This window comes from Boleophthalmus pectinirostris, unplaced genomic scaffold (assembly GCF_026225935.1).
Source record: "Boleophthalmus pectinirostris isolate CB_2022bp ecotype Guang Dong unplaced genomic scaffold, ASM2622593v1 HiC_scaffold_22, whole genome shotgun sequence".
In the NCBI taxonomy this organism is placed as follows: domain Eukaryota; kingdom Metazoa; phylum Chordata; class Actinopteri; order Gobiiformes; family Gobiidae; genus Boleophthalmus; species Boleophthalmus pectinirostris.
The window spans coordinates 21,758,568-21,778,722 of NW_026571190.1; the positions used below are offsets into that span (position 1 = coordinate 21,758,568).

General features: G+C 37.7%; 3 protein-coding genes across 7 annotated transcripts in view; 1 reads left to right on the forward strand and 2 right to left on the reverse strand.

The window, feature by feature from the left end:
* Positions 1-1,714: 1,714 nt before the first annotated feature.
* Positions 1,715-9,900, reverse strand: xpnpep1 (X-prolyl aminopeptidase (aminopeptidase P) 1, soluble). 3 transcript variants are annotated; one of them, XM_055158113.1, is made up of 20 exons: positions 9,778-9,900; positions 8,277-8,401; positions 7,427-7,490; positions 7,122-7,226; positions 6,350-6,442; positions 6,122-6,265; positions 5,934-6,029; positions 4,693-4,774; positions 4,407-4,617; positions 3,980-4,069; positions 3,859-3,909; positions 3,726-3,784; positions 3,468-3,545; positions 3,322-3,393; positions 3,124-3,184; positions 2,985-3,054; positions 2,718-2,891; positions 2,576-2,652; positions 2,380-2,478; positions 1,715-1,986 (listed from the first exon to the last, which is right to left on the reverse strand). In XM_055158113.1, the coding sequence occupies exons 2-20, from the start codon at positions 8,391-8,393 to the stop codon at positions 1,867-1,869; spliced, it is 1,863 nt and encodes a 620-aa protein (XP_055014088.1). In that variant the 5' UTR covers positions 8,394-8,401; positions 9,778-9,900; the 3' UTR covers positions 1,715-1,866. The 3 variants fall into 3 exon arrangements, with proteins under 3 accessions (XP_055014088.1, XP_055014089.1, XP_055014090.1); XM_055158114.1 differs by having other exon boundaries at positions 9,791-9,896; XM_055158115.1 differs by lacking the exon at positions 9,778-9,900 and adding an exon at positions 9,549-9,744.
* A 297-nt stretch (positions 9,901-10,197) lies between these two features.
* cusr (Copper-only SOD repeat protein) lies at positions 10,198-19,624 on the reverse strand. 3 transcript variants are annotated; one of them, XM_055157817.1, is made up of 11 exons: positions 19,197-19,624; positions 19,043-19,097; positions 13,854-15,921; positions 13,451-13,550; positions 12,683-12,763; positions 12,229-12,324; positions 11,983-12,115; positions 11,787-11,901; positions 11,381-11,505; positions 10,601-10,681; positions 10,198-10,522 (listed from the first exon to the last, which is right to left on the reverse strand). In XM_055157817.1, exons 3-11 carry the CDS (start codon positions 15,881-15,883, stop codon positions 10,452-10,454), a joined length of 2,832 nt encoding a protein of 943 aa, XP_055013792.1. In that variant the 5' UTR covers positions 15,884-15,921; positions 19,043-19,097; positions 19,197-19,624; the 3' UTR covers positions 10,198-10,451. The 3 variants fall into 3 exon arrangements, with proteins under 3 accessions (XP_055013792.1, XP_055013793.1, XP_055013791.1); XM_055157818.1 differs by lacking the exon at positions 19,197-19,624 and having other exon boundaries at positions 13,854-14,651; positions 15,817-15,921; positions 19,043-19,178; XM_055157816.1 differs by lacking the exon at positions 19,197-19,624 and having other exon boundaries at positions 19,043-19,178.
* add3a (adducin 3 (gamma) a) overlaps positions 18,838-20,155 on the forward strand; it is a 76,371-nt gene continuing 75,053 nt past the window's right edge. Inside the window, exon 1 of the mRNA XM_055157820.1 lies at positions 18,838-19,088. The gene's annotated coding sequence lies outside the window, so the exon portion shown is untranslated. The remainder of the gene's footprint in view (positions 19,089-20,155) is intronic.

A 20,155-nucleotide genomic window follows, 5' to 3' on the forward strand; every position in this document is an offset into this window, starting at 1 on the left:
GAGGGGAGACAGAGAAAGTGTTTCCACGGCAACCCAGCCAAGCACTTCGGATCACATGGGATGGGATATGTTTTGGGCCAAATGGGAGAGAGAGGGGGAACAGGCATTTGGAGTTGGGAAGTGTTTGGAAGAAGCTAATGGCAACAACATAAGCAAACTCCAAACAAAGATTATGGAAAATCATTTGAATGGAACGGACACTCTGGTGCTGGAAGACAATGAGATAAGTGCTGCACTGTTTGGTATGGCATTATACATTTAAACTGAAAAATGGACCTTGTATATTAAGTTGGCATTTTCTTTTTCTTTTTCATTTTCATTTTCATTCTCATTCTCATTTTTATTTATTTATTTATTTTGTTGTTTTTTTTTGCAGAATTTAAAGTCTTTAACATTGTCATCACTGCCCTTGCCTTATGCATTCTTGCTGTGACAGGAGTCTACTGCATGACTGTTTGTATTAATAGGACCAGGTAATTAATGTGTTTTTTCATTCTTTATCCTTTCCTTACACAGTGGTTCCGAACTTTTTCCTTTCTCTGGTACCACAAAAAAATTAGTTTCACACTCTGAGGGGTACACTCAGAGTACCCCTTCTTAATATATGAAAGGGGTGTATATGTGTGGCTATAATAATATATAAATAATAATAATATTATAATAATGGTAATTTTTACTACTACTATTACATTGTAAATTATACATTAGTAGATTTTCTAGTTCATCATGGCCATAGTTTGTGATCCACTGTAATAACTTGAGTGATTTGATTGGGTAAAACCATATTCTACAAAGGATTCAAAACTACCCATTGATGGACACATTTTTTCTCTTATTTGCTCATTTGCCCAGGATCACCATCATATATCCCATCCGCTATTAAAAAAAAAAAAAGTCACATTGTCAATATAATAACTTCCAACTCTCAGTAGCCACAACGTTATGTCTAATTTGCTGTGCCTTAATTGTTGTTGTGGGTCTCTTCTGTTGTAGGCAGTCCAAGAGGGCTCATGTGTACGAGAGCGCTGTCACCCAGGGTGAACCGGACCACCCAGTCTCAGTCAAAGCAGTGAAGAGGTCCACCAGTTTCCTCAACCCTCTGGCTTTTCTGAGAAGATCAGAGAGAGCCAAAGACAACTCCCGGATCTACTACATCTACAGCAACCCTCTGCCCATTGGCCTGAAGGAGGATGAGGAGAAGGAGGTGGAGGCCAAAGTCAACTGGGACCCCGAGGAGAAGACCAGCCCCACATTTGAGGAGTATGCCAGGGACCCCAAAAGTGGTGTTGTACTAGACCCTCCCATTTTCTACATGCAACTTTAGTGCTACAGACTGTTGGAATTTATATAGCTGATTTAAGATTTACACTTGTAGTCAGTGGTGATCTTATTCATGGTATTTAAGACATCAATATTTAAAGAGCTCTCTTCTCAATTTACCAGTAGCAAAATAGTCCTAAATCAAATACACTGTAATAATACATTCTTCTATAAATACGGAGCGAACTCATGTGGCATACGAAAATATAATTTGGCTATGGCACTGACTAACAAGTTTAAATCCACCAGCCAACAGAACGCAGTGGCAAATGGAATATCTTAATTTTTACTATAAAAATATTGCATTTTGTGTTATCAAGTTCAGCATTATCTCTGCACAGAACAATTGAGAAAATTAATCATAGAATTTAGACAACAAAGCTAATGAAGATAATTGTTTGGATTTTGATCACATTTAATAAAACTGCTGATACAATGTGCTTTACAAAAGAAGCTGAGCGTGAGACACAGAGTGAGAGAGAATACAAATGATTATCACTGCAGAGCGGTCGATCGTCCAGTTAAACACAGTTTACACACAGGTCCTTAGACGATTGGCTGAGTCTCTCTGATGAGCCACTGCAGCGCCTCCTTCCTGCCCTGACGCTCCAGCTCTGCCCCAATCACCTCCCGGCATTTTCTGTGGTACTCGTTCAGCCAGTCCCTCTGGAAAAGATTTACATGGGGTCTGATAAGATCTGGATTCTAATGAACACAATTTTATAATTTACTCTCAATGTACTAACAAAACAAGTACCGGTAAAATATTTTTTCCGTTGTTTGGTAATCGTCCATAATGAGGGAAACTTTATTGATTACGGTGTGGGCATAATCTGTTCTATCTTCTATCTATTCTATATTCTATATCATATTCTATGTTGTATTCTGTTGTAGTTATCATCCTATTAAATTTGCAATAAATAATAATGCCTTGCACTTGTAAAAGCACTACACTGTAGTCATTATTTATTCACTTCATATTCTATGGTGTTTAGTTATCGAAGATTGGAAGTGCAAATTGCAAAAGGTTGAGAAGCACTGCACAAAATGATTCCTTACCTCCTTTTGGGTGAGCAGCTCTGTACTCATCATTTTGACTTGAATGGGAACTAGAGTCAGGGGTTCAAAAGTAAGGCTTCCTCTGTTTCTGTAGTTGTACTAAACAAACCAAACAACAATTTTGTTCAGTTGGTCTAGTCACAACATTTATCAACAAGTACAAGTACTTAAATAATTAATATACAAAGATCCCTACCTTGGGTTTAGCTGGCACAACAAGAACAATATTTTCTATACGAATGCCAAATGAGCCATCTTCATAGTAGCCAGGCTCTAAAGAAGGGGGATGTCAGCCTCAAATGTTTTAAAAATCAAAATATGTATAAAACTTCTCGTACCATCACTGACGATCATTCCTGCTTCAAGAGGTTCATCAGCAAATGTCTTGTAGCTGATGCCACATGGGCCTTCGTGAACATTTAAGAAACAGCCTACACCGTGCCCTGTCCCATGGAGGTAATCGAGTCCAGAGTCCCACAAGGCTGCGCGGGCAAAGGAATCTAACAAGTGGCCTGGATAGAAAAACACAGTTACAAATATTAAAAGGTGATGCTCATTTTGTATCTGAATATTTCATTTAAAGAATGACAGTGACTCCAAGTTACCTTTGGTTCCATTGGGAAAAATTGCGGCACTGACGGCAATGTGTCCCTTCAGTACATAAGTAAAGCACTCCTACAAAAATAACCACAATATGATAAATGCTCTAGGTCAGTGACTATGGCAAAGTATTACAATAACTACCTTTTCAAAAGCAGAGGGTGTCCCAAAGTGCATGGTGCGAGTGACGTCTGTAGTTCCATCACTAAAAACAAATAATTAAAATTTACAATAGAAATGTACATGTGGAATATGTATAAGATTATTTCTGACAGTAATGCTACATGAACAGTAGTCTCAGTATGGCATTAGTGGTATAAATGTGGTATACTCTGTACTTACACGTACTGAGCCCCAGAGTCAATCAGGTACACTTCATTTACGGTGAGGGTTCTGTTGGTTTCAGGCAGTGGACTATGGAGAAACAAAACACACAAAGTAAAACACCACAATCATTTTAACTAAAAAGAAACAAATCCTTGACTCACCGATAATGTATGATTGCTGCATTTGGCCCGACACTTGAGATAGTAGGGAAGCTGAGGCCTACAAAATCTTTTTGCTGGCTGAAATGAAAACACAATTCAAATGTGTGTATATTCAAAGAAAATGCATATGCAAATAATAATAGCATAATAATAGCAGTAGTACTAGTAATGTTGTACTACTGGACAACAACAACACCAGAACTGATAACAAACAAAGATACTATATATAATATATATGTTTACTATATAATGCCTAACCTGCGGAATTCTTCAGCTTTGTCAGCTGCTGATATCTCTGTCACTGTGCCTTTGGGAATCTAAAAATATGAAACACAAACACTTCAGCACATTGTATAATAATGTCATATGTTTAATGTTTTATGACACTTACCTCTTTCTCTAACCAGGCGAAAAGTTCACAGAGAGCTACTGCATCTTTGATCTGTGTAAAAAGTACACATGCATTAAAGTATTGATCTCAAGGGGCATCTATAAATTAATAATAGCCTTACATGGGCCATTCTCATTCCTTGGACTTCAGTTGGATTTTTCACAGCTTTGCCCAAACACAGGGGAGTGTACGGGATGGGGGTCCGGTGATTCTAAAAGGGTTCAGTATAAATACCATTACAACAGTAAAACAGAATTGGTAAAAGGCTTGAGGAGATCAGTGTTAAAGAAATTTCATTTCTGTGCTGTACTGCGGGACTCTCACTGCCAGCTCAGTTCTTGGTCTGCACCATCAGCGGTATAATGCTCCCTAAAACAGAATAATAGCCAGGCTGGACTGGACTAGACTGGAATGGACAACACTATCAAAATGTCTTGAGGGTTAATTTCTCTGGGTGCTGGGTCCATATGGGTGGTAACTACTAAACTTCTTCAGCCTCTTCGCTTCAACTCTCAGACTACTACAATTTGTTCTACAACAGTTCATACCTTGGGGATGGCCTGGGTCATGGCACAGCTGGCCTTATCGCAAATCCACACTTTGTCCTTGGGGCCAAGAGCGGCGCAGATGGCCTGCAGCTCAGAGTGAACAGACTCGTACGGGAGCGTCGTGATATACAGATCAGGTTTGAGCGGCGAGTCCAGCTGAAGATGGGACCTCAGTGCAGGGTCATTCAGCCTCTTCAGGTCAATGAAAAACCTGAGCACCAAAAAGTTATATTTTTCCAGTGTTTTTTTTTTTCACACTGAAGATAACCTGTGCCATCTTTATTACCTTATTGTGTTCATCCCTACAATAGCATATGCGAAGAAAACTGGGTTGTATTCGATGTCTGCACCACGGAGGTTAAAAAGCCCTGGGAGAGGAAAAGAATTTCAGTACTCTGATTTTCTTTTAATGATTAATTCATATGTATAACTAATTTTGTAGATGCCTGAACAAATGAAGGGCCACTAAAGCCCTCTTAGCTAAATACTACATGTTAACAATGATAATCAGTGTAAATCAAATTAACACAGCCCCTCAGAGCGAACAATCAGAAACTCGGCTCATTAGGTCCCATTGACAAGGTGCTCCAACAGCCTTCTCCAACAACACTGGTGCATCCCTAGGTCCTTGGATCGTGATCAGCTATCAAAACCAGCTTACGTAAAATGACCACTATGCTATCATTTATGCTTTAGAAATTGTATTAATAAGAATTTCTCAAAGTTCTTATTTTGTTTTTGATGTCTGTAAATGTAAATAACAAATTACCTTGTAAAGTATTACTTAAAGGGCCCATATGAAGCTGTTTTCTGAACTATGTTATAATGTTATTTCCTCATCACAAACATACCAGGAGTTGTTTAGTTTCACTCACCTGTTTAACACACAAATCCTGCATATTTAGTGTTCTTCTCTAAAACAGAAAACACTGTGGCAATACAGGAAATGCCCTACTGTTTTTACACTCCATACACCTTCACTATATTCATTTGGATGATTTCAGCTCTGAATTGCTAATCACTACAGAACAAAAGAATCAGTCAAAAGAATTTAATTATTTTGATTGATTGATTCAAGAAATCAATTCCAATGTTGAAATAATTTGATTTCAGCATTGGAATTGACAATCCCTACAGAACAAAAGATAAAAAGGTAGCTGTTAATTTGAAAACTACTACTACTACATGACATCACAAGGTGGAACAGACCATTTTGAGCTTTGGAGATGTAGACAGACTAATAATAAAGGATTACTCAAACATGTGTGAATGAAACAAGACACAACTAGTATGTTTTTGATGAGGTAACAACATTATAACATGGCTTAAAGCTCATGAGTCAATTCAGCATAATATAGGCCCTGTAATAAGAATTTCTCAAAGTACTTATTTTGTGTTTTTGTCGGTAGATAGGAAACTAAATCTTAAATCTGCCCATACCATCATATCTTACATTAGATTACAGAGGCCACATATAAGTTTGTAAGTATGTAACTGATGTAAAAATAATACTGTTTTTTGTCATACATGCGATCTCATCCAGTGCTGTTGCCACAAACCAGGTGATCTTCCTTTCTGTCATCTTTGCCCGCAACGTTGTGATCTTGTCTTGCCAGGACAAACCTTGATCACATAATAATAGTGTAATAGTAACAAGCAAATTTAACATGAAATCCTACAAAAACCCACTAACTTTAATAAGACTGTGTACGAACCTGTATACTCTAAACCCAAAGTGCGTAGCTGTGTGCTGGAGCGTTCAGGCCTGTCTGCCCAAATAACGTCGATCATGTTTTCATGCACAGCCACAAGAGAGTGTCCGGCACCGGTCAAAGCTTTGGACATGTTCTTCCACTGGTCTGAAACACAAACAAAATAGTCAATATTACTATGTTAAAATTATTAAAAGAAAATCCACTAGATAATAAGAGATCATAGTGCACCAGCAGCATAAATCCAAGGATCAACCCCAACTTTGGAGTTTTCAGGAAGGACACTGATGAGCCAGTCCTCCTGCGATGGCGTCTCCTTTAGGCCTGTAACAAAAATTATAAAATGATATTGCACGAAATACAGAACAACAACAACAACAACAATAACGACAATAATAGTAATAATAGCAATAATAATAATGTTTCGTTCTTTTGTTAATCCACTTAATAACGTAATTATTGTCTGGTTCAACAGGAACTTAAATGTCATCCTGTGGGACATTCCAGGTAAAGTAAATGCATTTTCATGGAGACAAGCAGGTGGAATGAACCCTCAGTGTTGTAAAGAATAACTAGAAAAGCACTCAGAGAGCGCAGACCTCCGCCAAGGACTACCCCCATTTTTTATATAAATTGAGATAAAATCAGTCTTCTGGATCAGATCCGGAATATGAAAGAGGATCCCATTGTCCATCCCTGAGTCAAATTTCATGGGGTTTGGTCAATAATTAACCGAGATACTGAGAAACTAAAATTTCAAAGTGATCCAGAATCCAGGATTTCTTCCGGATCACCCCCAAAATGAAATCAGTTCTTCCTTTTCACATTTCCAACAAATCCTGAAAATTTCATCAAAATCGGTCCATAACTTTTTGAGTTATGTTGCTAACAGACAAACAAACAAACAAACAAACAAACAGACAAACGCCGGCAAAAACATAACCTCCTTGGCAGAGGTAATAAAGCTGAATCAAATAGCACTTGTTTTACATTGGACATTTACCCATTTTCATAAGAGTCCAGTTGTTGTCCATCTGTTGACTGGCCTGGAGGAAGTATCGCCCATCAGTCCACAGCGCAGCATGCTGCTCTGTCACAATGGCTGTTCCTAGATTATGAAACACGAGACAAAGAAAATAGTAAAGCAAAAGCCTTTTTGTCCAAAATTTAGGACAGTCACATAATAACCTCATTGATGTCTATTTTTATTGTATCAAAGGGAGATAGAGTTTCCAACAGTGGTTGAATACAGATATTTGATAACATTTTAAAAAGGGTTTGATATCAACCCAATACAAAAGACAATACCTGCAGAACCATTGAACCCAGAGATAAACTCTCGTCTGCAATCACAAGGGGCAATGTATTCACTCTGTAAACAGGAGAGGACAGATTACTATTCGTCTCACATCGTGACTGGTGCTTCAAGAGGGAAATGGGAGGAACAGTTGGCAAAGGGCTGTAATTAATGTGGAAGGTCAGACCAGACAAAACTAATCAAGATTACCCCATGAAAAGCTACAGTGACAGAAAAAATGCATAGAACTTCAGCCAATGAATGTAAAAAAAATTAAGGCAAGACACACAAGCTGAAAAGGGGAAAAAATCAATCTGAAACTTCTATAGTTTATTTAAATACATGGAAGAAAAAAATTATTAGAAGTTATGTCACTTAATGTTTTCATATAAAATACAGCATTATTTTATGTGTAAAAATGACCAAAATGCATCATATTTGGGACATAGGTCTGAAAAATGGACAGAGCCAGGTTTAAATTTCTGTTTCAACTTCAGTTTGTTGACATTAGATATAAAAAAATACAGAGTGGATTTTTTTTATATCTTATTCAGTATTTGAGTAAACTGGATTTGAAACTGGCATAAAAATGATGAACAAATCCTACTGTACATTACATCAAGGTGGAAAGTTAAGATGCTACTTTAGGCGTAGGTGCTACTTTAAGGGGTTATCCTTATGTTTATATGGCTGAAGAATGTATTTTGAGCTGGCCCATATAAATGTATGCAAGCTGATAAAATGAAATATTATTAATATCTTTGGGGCTGTTGAGAGAGCAAAATAATAATAATAAAAAAAAACAATAACAAAAAAAAAAAAAAAGAAGAAAAGAAAAAAGAATGAGTGTAGTAAGCAAACCTGGTGTGCATCTCCAGAAGGGACTATGTAAGCGTGTATTGGTTCAGGGAAGTATTTACAGCTTTTCATTGCCTGGCGAAGAAGCCGAAGCAGCTCTCCAGTGATCTTTGGAGACATTGTAGTATCTAAAAAGATTGAGATAAAATCAGAGGTGGTTAGTGATGAAGTACATTAACTGAAGTACAATTTATGGGAAGGATCTGTACTTTACTTGAGTTGCTTATAGTTATTATTTAGTAGTTATTTGTATTGCATTTGTCTCTTTTAAAAGGCTTTTGATGCACATTCCAATGCATTAAGACTCATGACATGAAGGACACAGGTCTGCCCCACTAGTGTTGCTGTACAAGAAGTGGATTTGGAATAGATTTGATTAGCCAGTTTGAAGTTGTGATCCTTTCTAATTTTGAATAATCAGCTTTTTTATATAAACATGGTATACTATAGTTAAATGAGTGGACTGAAATGGATATGACCAAAATACACTTTACATCTTTTCAGTAAGTTGACCATTGTATTCAAGTCACATTATTTTTCACAAAAAGTATATAATAATTTATATGATATGTGAAAACAAATAAAAAAAGTACTACAATAATGTCTAAAGCAATTACTTTAACATAAGTAAGGAGTGCCAGGAGTATTCTGTACTTTTACATAAGTAATGAAAAGAAGTGTAAATCTGAAAAAAATTTAAATAAATAAAAAAATTAAGCCTTATAAATTTACTCAATAAGTGATAAACAATAGGCTAACCATTTGAGACTGCTTTAGTTTTACCTGGCTCCACGGAGGTCATGTTGACTGGGCCCTGACTGCTGAGGAGTTACAGACTAATAACGTGGAGCTCAAAGTCACTGTCACCACCTAAACCTATCACCCTACAAACATCTGCTGACTCTGCAACTTTCAGACTGCACATGTAGTTAAAAAGTAAAAGATTAAGTAATATAGGCCTTGTCATATAGTTTTATGATACAATAACAGCCAGATCCCGTTCATATATGATGACCAATCCGGTTCAAGCATTCATCCACGAGCCCTCCTATTGGCTGACACTTCGCATGAGATTCTTGTTTACAACTTGGTCACAAATTATTCAGAAACGCATTCATTCATTATTTCAATGCACATGTTTAATTGCGTCCAACTAAATTTTTCTCAAGCCCATCCATGTTCAGTTTAATAATTGGTATTTAGTTTGTTCATACATAACATCAGCAGCACCATCATTTGTATCTCGTGTATAACGCAAGTGGGTGTGGTACCCACCCGGTTAAGATGGTCATTAATAACATTCGTCCTCCCTTTTTGACAAGTAAAGGATCGGGGGATTTGCACAGGACGATGTAGTCACATGCGTGGGTGTGGGCTCGTCTCGCCTTTGAAAACACAACATCGCCACGCAGTAACAACACGACGGAACATTTAAGATAGAAAAGCTTTGCTAGCTCACTTCAACTAAGCCCAAAAGGACACAAATGCAATCCTGAATACACACCCAGTCGTTGTACCTCGAAATGGTCAGTCTTGTGCAAAAAAAGTGCACTCCTTTACCAGCTTGGACCTTGTGTTAATTTACAAACAGGAGGCTGCCATTGCGCTGTTGACGTTTCTGGTCACGTGACTGCGGTCTCTGCCAGTAGACGCCGAGGGTTGCAGACTCGCCTCTTTTCTGTGAATAATGGAGCATCCCTCAAGCACAAAGACAGTATGAATGAATGAATTTCACTGTTTACAATGTATAAGCACCCAAATGAGCTAATGAACCACTTTATTCATAAGCAGCAAATCGATGAAAATACAAAATGTACTTTCTATATGATATCAGAAAAGTGACACAAAGTAGAAATATAATTCAATTTTATTCACAGATTTGTTTTATTTACAGTGAATTTATTTGACATAAAGAATCCTTGGTAATGCATGACAAACTAATTTTGATAAAAAATAAAAACACAAACATTTTACACAAATACAAGTTTTGTGGAAAACAAATCAAAATGTACAGTACATTTATCGATTTAAGTAAAAAAATACAATGTAAACAATCATGCAAGCAGTGGTTGCTTATTTTTTACCCCGAATGCAATAATTCTTTTTAACCTTTTCAACAAGTCCACCACGGAAATAATCAGCATTATTGAGGCATAGACCTATGTCATTTTTTTATTCTCACAGTAACAGGACAACAGTAACTACAAAGACAAGAAGTTTCCCAGGCTGAAGAAGCACACTGGCACCTCCTAAAGTCAACAAAAATACATTTATTATTTTAAAAACTAAGCACAATATGTTAAAGCAAAGAAAAAATCTGCACTTACTCAAGCACACAGCTGACTCTTTAAACAAGCCCATCTTCTCACTTGTTTTGACAGACTTCAGGAGCGTGGGGTTAACATCACCTTAGAGACACAGATGTGGAAACCCATAATTGCACACTAAAGTACCACTTCAGTTCGAAAATTGTTGTGCTCCTGTATTTTGGCCCTATAGTGACTTACAACTTGCAGAAAAGTGTTGACAATTCAAAGATTAAGTAGTATTAAGCACATGTTATACAAACCAGAAGATGCTCTTATCAAATGCCCAATGATTCATGTAGGTGCTTTATCATATAATAGCTTGGGCTTGTCTAGTATTTCCACAACAATAATTTAACGTTCAAAATTATATGTTAATTTGGGTCAATTACGGCTAATAATAGGTTATGCACTGTAAAACTAGTGGGGGACCTTGCAGCTTGTTTATGCTAGTGCTGCTATACTGTGTACAGGCAGCTCTCTGTTCCCCCACAGTGGTGGGTGAGAGCCCAGTGTCAGGTTGCTGAGTAATTTTTCAGGTTTCTAAAGTTTTCAATGGGTGTAATTGTTCATTGTTTCTACAAATAATGTGCTGGCTATCATGATCCTGATAGGAGTGTGATAAGGAAAAGAGGACAACCTCACAGACTGGGGGTTTAAGAGTTTACATTCTGATTCAAGCAATCTATTATTATCATTCTTAAAATTATATATTAATCATTTGAGAAATAGCACAATAACATTTACTATTTCATAATAGCATTCCATTTGAATATTCATTTTAAGGTTGGCAAATATTACCTGCAACCATGAAGTGGACTCTCTGGCAGCGTCCATTAGCTGCAGGCTCAGGAGATCCAGCCAGAATAGTGACTTGTGATATTTCTAGTTGCAAAACATCAGCCACTCTCCTTCTGAAGTCATATCTAAAAAAGAAATAGAAAGGAAAAAAAATATATACATTTAACACTGACATTGGAACATTTGTTTGCTTTGCTTGTCATGTCACCTACAGTATGGAAATGTTACATATCATTTGTAAAAGCTTAATTGAAATATTGTGCAAATTATTACTCAAAAACTATTGGTCTATGCTGCTTTTATTTATGTTAAGTATCATGGTAATGCGTATTATTATTATTAATAGTACAAGCAACCACCTTTTTATAGTGGTTAACAATGCTACTTATATATTGTACAGACTCACCTGCTGAATTGTATCACTGTAGGAAAGGACTGCTCTGCAGAGGGCGACTCTGGCAGGATGTCTGCACAAGCTATTATGATGTCCCCATTCTTTACAACTAACGATCGATGGACAACTAAAACCAAACAATTCAATCCATTCAGTTCACATAAATAACTACTGTAGAAACGTGAATGAAATGATAAAACTCTTTTACCAGTGAAGTCTCCAGTGAGGAGTACCATCCTGTCAGTGTAAACCTGTCTCTGGGTCAGACTGAGCGGGTCTTGCCTCATTGAAATCTCACCGCACACACAGCTCAGGGGATTCTCCATTGAACAAGTAGAGCTCTGAGGAGAGACAACATTACATGAAGATATACCTCTATTATATTATACTTTTCCTGATATAACTCTATTATATTGTACTTGTCCTATATAGGAGGAATATAACAAAAACTTACCGAGGTTGCCATGTTGAAGGGATTGTACACGCCTCCATTTTTAGTGCACCCATATCCACCTATTCGGTTAGTTGAGATGTGCAATGAAACATTTGACTGCAAAACACATTTGGGTTACAGTAAACATACATTCACTTAAGTCTCCAAATTGAAACTTTAGGTGTGTCTTTTGTTCTCTAGATATACAAGTCTGGCACTAGCAGTGAGGCTCAAGTTGTAATTCGAGAGCCACCTTTTAGAAAATCCAGGAACTTGAACTTGGCAGTAAAAGCAAAGCCAACATTTATATAAGGTAACTCTCTATATCTTGTAACACACTGTACAATCACCTACTGTCCTTTCACTTTATCTCTGTATGTGATTGTATCTACTTGGGGCTGGGAAAATCTTTATTTACTATGGCGTTAAGTTATCAGAGTTTTGTGCCAAATGTCCACCCGCCTGGAAAACTTACACTGATCACCCCTGTAGCTGAATGTAGAGTCACTTCAAGAGTAGTATCCATGCTGCTCCCATCAGAAAATATTTGCTGACGCTAAAACCAGAAAAAAGACAAATTAAAACAAAATTATTTCAATGAAGGGTCCCGTACCCCTGTTTCAATTGTCTATATTTTGATTTTACTGGTCGCCTATGTCACAGACGCACAGCTCAGTAGGGGCATTGGGACAGGGCTGACACGCGCAGCTGTTCCTGCAGTTTAGATTCAACCAACCAGGACACCAATGCTACGGCTATGCTAATAAATTCGCTATGCCCAACTCCCTGGTACAGCAAAGAAACATACTCAGTCATGTTTTTATGGCAGCTGGGTTGAGTTTTAAATACAGTGCACATTTCAATCATTACACTACATTATGCATCATTAACAGTCTAAGAATCAGCATTTTATATTTGTATTTTGGATTTATATTTGTTTAGCAATAGAAATTTATGTGCTGAATTCTACTAAAAACAAAACAATTATTATCAGATGAAATTGATTTCGTTCTTTCTTTTTCTCAACTCAGTCAACCCACTCAATCACCACTGAAACATTTTCAGAAAAAGAAAGAAGTTGACTTAATAATCGTATTGTGTAATAATAAAAATAAGTTTGTAGAAAACCATCTCCTCCAGTAAATTTGTATCTTATTAATAAACACATTGTATTAGTTGAATTTTATATTATATAGCAGCGCTGCGCTGGTTCAGAAAAGTATAAATATAAAACTAGCATTACCATCAGCACAGTTCCTGTCAGAGTACTGTTGAAAACTCCCTTAGCCATTGCCCAGTGTCCATCTGTGTCCTTATCTGCTGTGATATCAGCACAACGCATTCTGGATCAAAAAAGAATAGTAACATCTTAATCAACAGCTTAATATATGTTGTTGTTGTCACACACAATTCCTTTATTCCCTACACATTTTCCAGTTTGACAAGTTGACTCAGATTGTATTTCAAACTATATCTGTACTTTTTATTTAACAAAACTGTGTACTTCTTGCACCACTGGAGGGGGGTAGAATAAATTACTTAAACTGTACCTTTTTCTGTACATTACTTTGGTCTAATAACCTGACCCAATAAATAAATACATAAAAATTGTATTTCAAATGCATAGACTGATGATATTTTTTTACCTTGATCCGTTAGTGTAGTGGACCACCACAGACCTCCCCACAATACTGTACGGTCCTGTGAGTGGCAGGTTGGAATCTGAGAGAACAGACTGCATCTCATCGTGTCCTGTCAGCATCCCGAACTTCCCACTTATATCGCCCACTTCGTATTGATCCAAGGTGCCCATCCCAGGATCAGGGGAGCTCAGGACATCCCACTCCAGAGGGTTGAAGTGTCCATGAATATTTGCATCAGAGCAGGGTTGGGGATATCCAGGTGATATGGGTAGTATATGGATATGATAGCCCCCTGCCTGTGAATTCAGATCAGTCAGAGACACAGTGACCTTTGTGGGACCAAGTGGGAGGGACTGAGTAAATTCAATCTGTCCATTTGATGTTCCAGGCCCGTGCCAGGTTCCTAGACTTGCTTTGGGTGTCCGAACCACTGTGATGTTGGCACAAGCTATCCTCGGGCCTGCTTTTTCAGCTTGGTGAAGAACTAAAGATCTTCCAACAATGCCAGGCACCCATGAAGTTACATCAGTGAAGAAATGTTTCGCCTCCACTGCACCCGCATTGACACCCAAGTTGACTGTAGTATGTTTGCCAGACAAATCTCCAACTTCACAAGATAGAGGACTCGCAGAACTGCAGTATGTGTTATAGCTCATATGTTCTGTGTCTACTCTAAAAGGGTTCCAGTGCCCTTCTGTGGTGATGCATCGTCCATCACTGTCATCTCGTTCAGAACCAATAGGGTAGGTGTGGACATGCCAGTTGTGGCTTTTGGTCGGCGCTGTAGCTGAATTCCCATAACTTAAATCCAAAAAGATTGACACATCAGACAAAGGGTGGTTTTTAAGTTGAGAGAACCAAACTTCTCCAATGACAGGACTTAAGAATCTAGCCCTAGCAACTATTACCTCTCCGGGATAGCTAATACTGGCACAAACATACCTAGACCCATCTAATTTATGGATAACTACAGAACGACCTACAATACTGTTCTGTCCATACAAAGGGAGGCTATAATCTTTAAACACAGTTTCAAATTCAGTTTTACCTGCTAAAGACATGTGTTTTGAACTGAGATCCCCCATTTCATATTTGTCATGAGTAGACCCTGGTCCTTTTGGATATGCTGGGTCTTTAGCATCTACTCCAAAAGGGTTCCAGTGTCCACCCAGATTATCATTTGAACATATGCTAGAAAGAGGATTCCTAAGAGAGGGGACAGGAAATAGGTGGACGTGGTATGGACCAACTTCGCTTTGTAAGTTAGTCAAATTGACAGCCAACTCTGTTACACTGAAAGGAGAAGCTTGTTGGAAGCTAAAATACCCTTTAATGCCTTTCATATTGATCACAGCCGTAATATGCTTCTCTGGTAGATCATAGATTTCAGCACAATGGAAACCTGTTCCATATGAGAAAACAAAAAAGCGAGTTTTTACGTTAAAATTTTTCAAATGCAATCGACGCTTTTGTGGTTGCATAGTAGGAAAGAGAGCTACTTCACCAAGATTTGTTAAAGACGCAGAATTTATGTTTCCAAGAAATTCTTCACAGTTTGCAGCAGTGCTTACAGAACCATGAATGACAACACTAACTACATCAATCTGGTCAACTCTAACTACATCTAAGAGAAGCCACTGGTTGAGTAGTTCTGGACTATGGCGTAAATAAACATTTCCAGCTATGGATCCAGTGACCCTAGCCTGGCGTGTCAAGAGCTTCTGACCTCCACTAACAACAGTGCAGACTTCAGTGCCATCACAAGTGTGTATGGTCAGTGAGCAGTCATCTAAACTTGACCTGAGCAAAAACAGCTCTGAGACATTAATGGCGGAGTTTGGGCTGTCAACGGAGAAGTTAAAAATTTTGGAGCCAATGTGGATTTCTGAGCAGGGGTGAGCAAAGTGGCCATACATGACGGGAAACTCAGTGATGGACAGTTTCAAAGAGGAGCAGGAGCCAGCACCTGAGACGCTGAGGGTGGCCATCTGTGACGTGGAGTCAAACTGCACCTGTCCCGTTACTCCGCCCATGTTCAGAGGTGCCAGGAACTGAACAGCACAAGCATTTTCTGAGAACGAAACAAGAATAAAACACTGTCACAATAAAAGAATCAAAAATACAATGTCTATCCACAACATGGAAGAATTCTCTAAACAAATGGGACATTTACAGTAAAATTCGTATATAATGTGTCCAAATTAAGAATGAAACATTTGTAGTTCTGTTACATGAGTTGATTAAGACCTCTATTAATAAGTTAGTACAGGGACAAACTCAATTTAGCGTAATTAAGTCCATACTTTTTCCACTGTCATATGGTTTTAATTGACCTATTTTTCTAATTTCCTGTGAGATCTATGTTACTACATTTTAGAGCATGATTATATAAGTTAAGTTAAGGTTTAGTTCAAATGTAATATAATAGTCTAGGTGTTGAGCTACAACACTTTAAAGGTGATTTGCCTCAGTGTTAAGAGTTTGAATACAGCTCAGAAGAAAAGCCAGACAATTAACAAATTATCTGTCAAATTTAAACTCTGTAGTACACAAATTGTTTTACTTTGAGTACATTTTGCATTTACATTTGCATATCATACCTGTATTTTTCTCAAGTAAAGAGTACTGAGTACTTCTAAAGAGTTAAAGTTAAATATTCACATTGACCTACATTGAGCAATTTAGAAATCAACAACACAACACTAAAGATAATTATAGCTTACACATTAACACTCGAGGAATACTGTCTTAAATCATGTCAATCATCAACTCACCATAAATTAAAAACAGCAGAGCTGCGGTCATAAATCCCATGTTGACATTTAAGTTTGAGACAGACACCCAAGATAAAAGGATTATGAAAAGACGTGCTCATAAAAACAAGACTTAACAGAAGCAACAGTGCAGATCTGTGGAGAGTCTGAGAGTTGTGCACCTCTGACTGTCTCCTGACATGTGCAGCCCAGTGTAGTCTCCCCTGTTCAGTACACAGGGGAGAGCTACTATGTCTGCTGGCCTCTGATTGGTCGACAGGGTGCCATTCACATACAGTTTATAGGGGAGGCAGAAGGATCAGATGAATTTTTGGTCAAATAAATCATAGTCCTGCAGCATTTACAGTAATATAACATACAGTAATACAACATTTTTCAATCCATAACAATAGGGATGTCAATATTAGTATCAATAATATTTCAGATGACTTTATATTCTGAAAATGTAAGTCTGAATTAAATTGTTTTAGTCTGTTTATACCACATTAACTTTATATTAGAGAATGTCAGTTCATCTGAATGAAAGGTTTTGTTTGACCCTGGTGTCAAATAATTGTAAAATTGTGATAATAACAGTAATTGTAACACTAAAATTAGATTTTGTGACATCCAACGCATAATCTTTATGTTATGTTATATCTATTAAGGTCATAGAGTGAGCTGATTGTCTCATTATGGCCTCTGTTAGTAATATTTTCAGAGGCATTTTCCAAAAAGCTGATGCTGACTGCTGCCGTGACATGTGGAAAAATATATTTAGCTGCTCTTGTGAGACCCATGTTTAGCCTCTTCCTGTTCCTCGCATAACTACACCTTAGTCGTCCTTGTGGCAGGGTAAAGAAGAAATAGTAACTTGCTCTAAGAATAGCAGCCTGATGATGACCCATTATTGTGCTCTATTTTGGGGGTAGACCACACAGCTCTTTACACATTTTGGAGGGTCTCTGAAGTGGCACAGGTCCAAAATGACTGATTGCAGCTGGTCTGTAATTGTAAATGCGTCCTTCATTGCACAAACCTTAAGCATCTCCAAAAACAAGACAGGATGGAAAAGCAACACAATTTTTTACTGGCCTGAGAGTGAGTTAGGCTGTTTTTTCATCAGATTTACTATAAAGATATTTTAAAATAATTTGAGATTCTTTTTATCTAGTACAGGGAACGGGGTGAACAGTGGAAGATCTAATCCAGTGTAGCCTTGATGTTCATTTACACACTCATAATCACATTTCTTGACCATTAATAATGACCTCCTTTTTCCGCCTCTCTCATATTATGTACGTATTGTGAATTGTCTAAAAAAAAAAAAAACACACAGGTTAAAATAAATTACAAGGAAAATAAATAAATTACACTTGATGATGGGGGTTTTATTACAAGCTTTTAGAATAAGACCAACAATGTCCTAACATTATCAGATATTGAATTGCAATTGCACCTGCAGTGACAATGCAGCATTGTGTGCGATGCATGTTTTTCCTAACTTGTAGCCTAATCTAACGTGTGAGCAAATAAAAATAATAATTGCTCACTGTGTTAATTCCCATGGCCACACTGTAATAGTTAATGAATAATCGAGGTTATTTAGGTCACAATATATTAGTTACAAGATAACAGAAAGTTAAGGATTGTATTATCGATTTTTTCTGAGTATACCCATAAAATAAAAAAATATATAACAGTGAAAATAGTATAGATGTGTTAATTAAATGTTGGTTTCATTAAGATATAGTCTTATGATTTATTAGATACTGTGAACGAAAGTGATTTTAGGATTTCACTTTTGATTGGTTGATTGGTGTAAATAATTTGGAACAACTGTAGAAATGAGAGATTTCTAATACTCTCACAATAATTATGACACAAATGAATAGGCCTACTGTGACTGACATCCCTAAAATGCATTTGGCATGGCAGTTTGCATGACTGAAAACCAGCACTACATAGGCCAATGTTCTGGTAAAGGGAATAATCAAAATTTCTTGGTTATTTATTATAACAACCTAGTTCGACTACACCAAACCCTGTGTTGATGTAGTACGTAATATTAAACACTAGAGGGAGCTATTATTACTTTAAAGTCACTATGCATAAGAAAGAAGACAGTATGTAGCTCATAGTATTTTATAGAGTTAGCCTGGCCTTTAACTTATGGCTGTTCTGTTCTGTGGGACATTGCTAAGCTTCGGTCTAAAACACATAGACATTTCTTATCAAAATCACAGTGTCTGCCTCGTGCATGGTCTCTACTAGCCCACGCTAAAGCTGCATGAGTATTAGCAACAAAGTGCTACGGATAAAAAAGGACTGAACCTTACTTCCTGCCACAAAAGGATCTTATTTGGAGAGTGCAGAGCGGGCAGAGAGCAGGGTCCAGGAGTTGTGAACCGACACTGAAAATCTGTGAGCTACACGTACCTGAGGACAAACGTCAGCGCCGTCAAGTCTTTCTCTTTTGGTGCAGGTGAGTGATCTGTCATGCCACATGCGTAAGCCATGTGTTGAAAAGTAATAAGGTGAATCCCAGACGCTCAAATCACACACTGTCATTCTGATTTTCTTTTATTATCACCTTGATGCTGATGCTAGCCTCCTGCTCGTGGTTCAAGTGCAGAGTCATGAGGCAAAACCTCACACACAGCAGTACTGCAGTTGTGAATTATGATCCACGTGCACTGCCTCTGGGAATATTAATAGCCCACTACATCCCCAGCTAACCCTGAATATGTGGAACCAAAAAGTTGTCTTAGTTGTCTGCACAATTGCCCAATAAAGAAATCTACCTCATAGCAGCGCAGGAGTCCTCGTATAGCTGCTAGAGACAACATGACAATAACTGTTCAGTGCTGTTGTTGGCTACACACTTTCATTCGCTTTCATTACCCTCCCTGAATGAAATGAACTAAATGTTTTGTCTTTTAGCAAAAGTGACCTTTTACAGACAGTGCTATTATGAAACATAAACAATATATTTTTGCGCGGTGATTGTATGTTGTGAAGTCTGCGCTTTCTTGGAATGTTTGGCTTAAGTAATTTAGGTGTGTAGTGCTAAACGCGAGTCTGTGGCTGTTTAAAATGCACACGGCTCAGTGCATTTGAACCTGTCCAGAGGACACAGATGACTTCATCATTACCTCACTCTCTGCTGGAGGACTTATCAAAAACATGTGGCTCCACTCTCATACACGCTGCACACTGATTGGCTTTTGGACTGCAGTGTTTCCCTTTGTTTAAGACATGTGTGTCTCTTTTATTACATTAAATTTCCTTTGCTCTCTGAAGACTTTAACTACATCTGTCATTTATTTGGCCAGTGTTGTTCTGTTTGGTCACAGGCGCGGGACTGGGCTGGACATGCTGCATGCCTAAGTGCTTGATCTTAGATCAGTTACACCCAATGAAACCAAATGAAAAACACTGGTGCGTAGAATATATTATGTTTACCGTATGGTTACTTTAATGTAGACTGCAAAATGGCTACACAGTGCACACTCAGTGTGAGATGGTCCGTTTGAACAAAAAAGTAGAATT

Coding starts and splice junctions, on each gene's coding strand:
- xpnpep1 (XM_055158113.1), bottom strand. CDS start 8,393: ATGTCTCCAAAGATCACTGGAGAGCTGCTTCGGCTTCTTCGCCAGGCA. Junction 3,055..3,123: donor CACCCTCTGCTTTTGAAAAG/GTAGTTATTGTA, acceptor TTATTTTTGTAG/GAGTGCTTTACTTATGTACT. Junction 2,479..2,575: donor TTGTGCCAGCTAAACCCAAG/GTAGGGATCTTT, acceptor TGGTTTGTTTAG/TACAACTACAGAAACAGAGG.
- cusr (XM_055157817.1), bottom strand. CDS start 15,883: ATGGGCGGAGTAACGGGACAGGTGCAGTTTGACTCCACGTCACAGATG. Junction 12,116..12,228: donor CCTTCAACATGGCAACCTCG/GTAAGTTTTTGT, acceptor GTCTCTCCTCAG/AGCTCTACTTGTTCAATGGA. Junction 10,682..11,380: donor AGTCCACTTCATGGTTGCAG/GTAATATTTGCC, acceptor TGTGTCTCTAAG/GTGATGTTAACCCCACGCTC.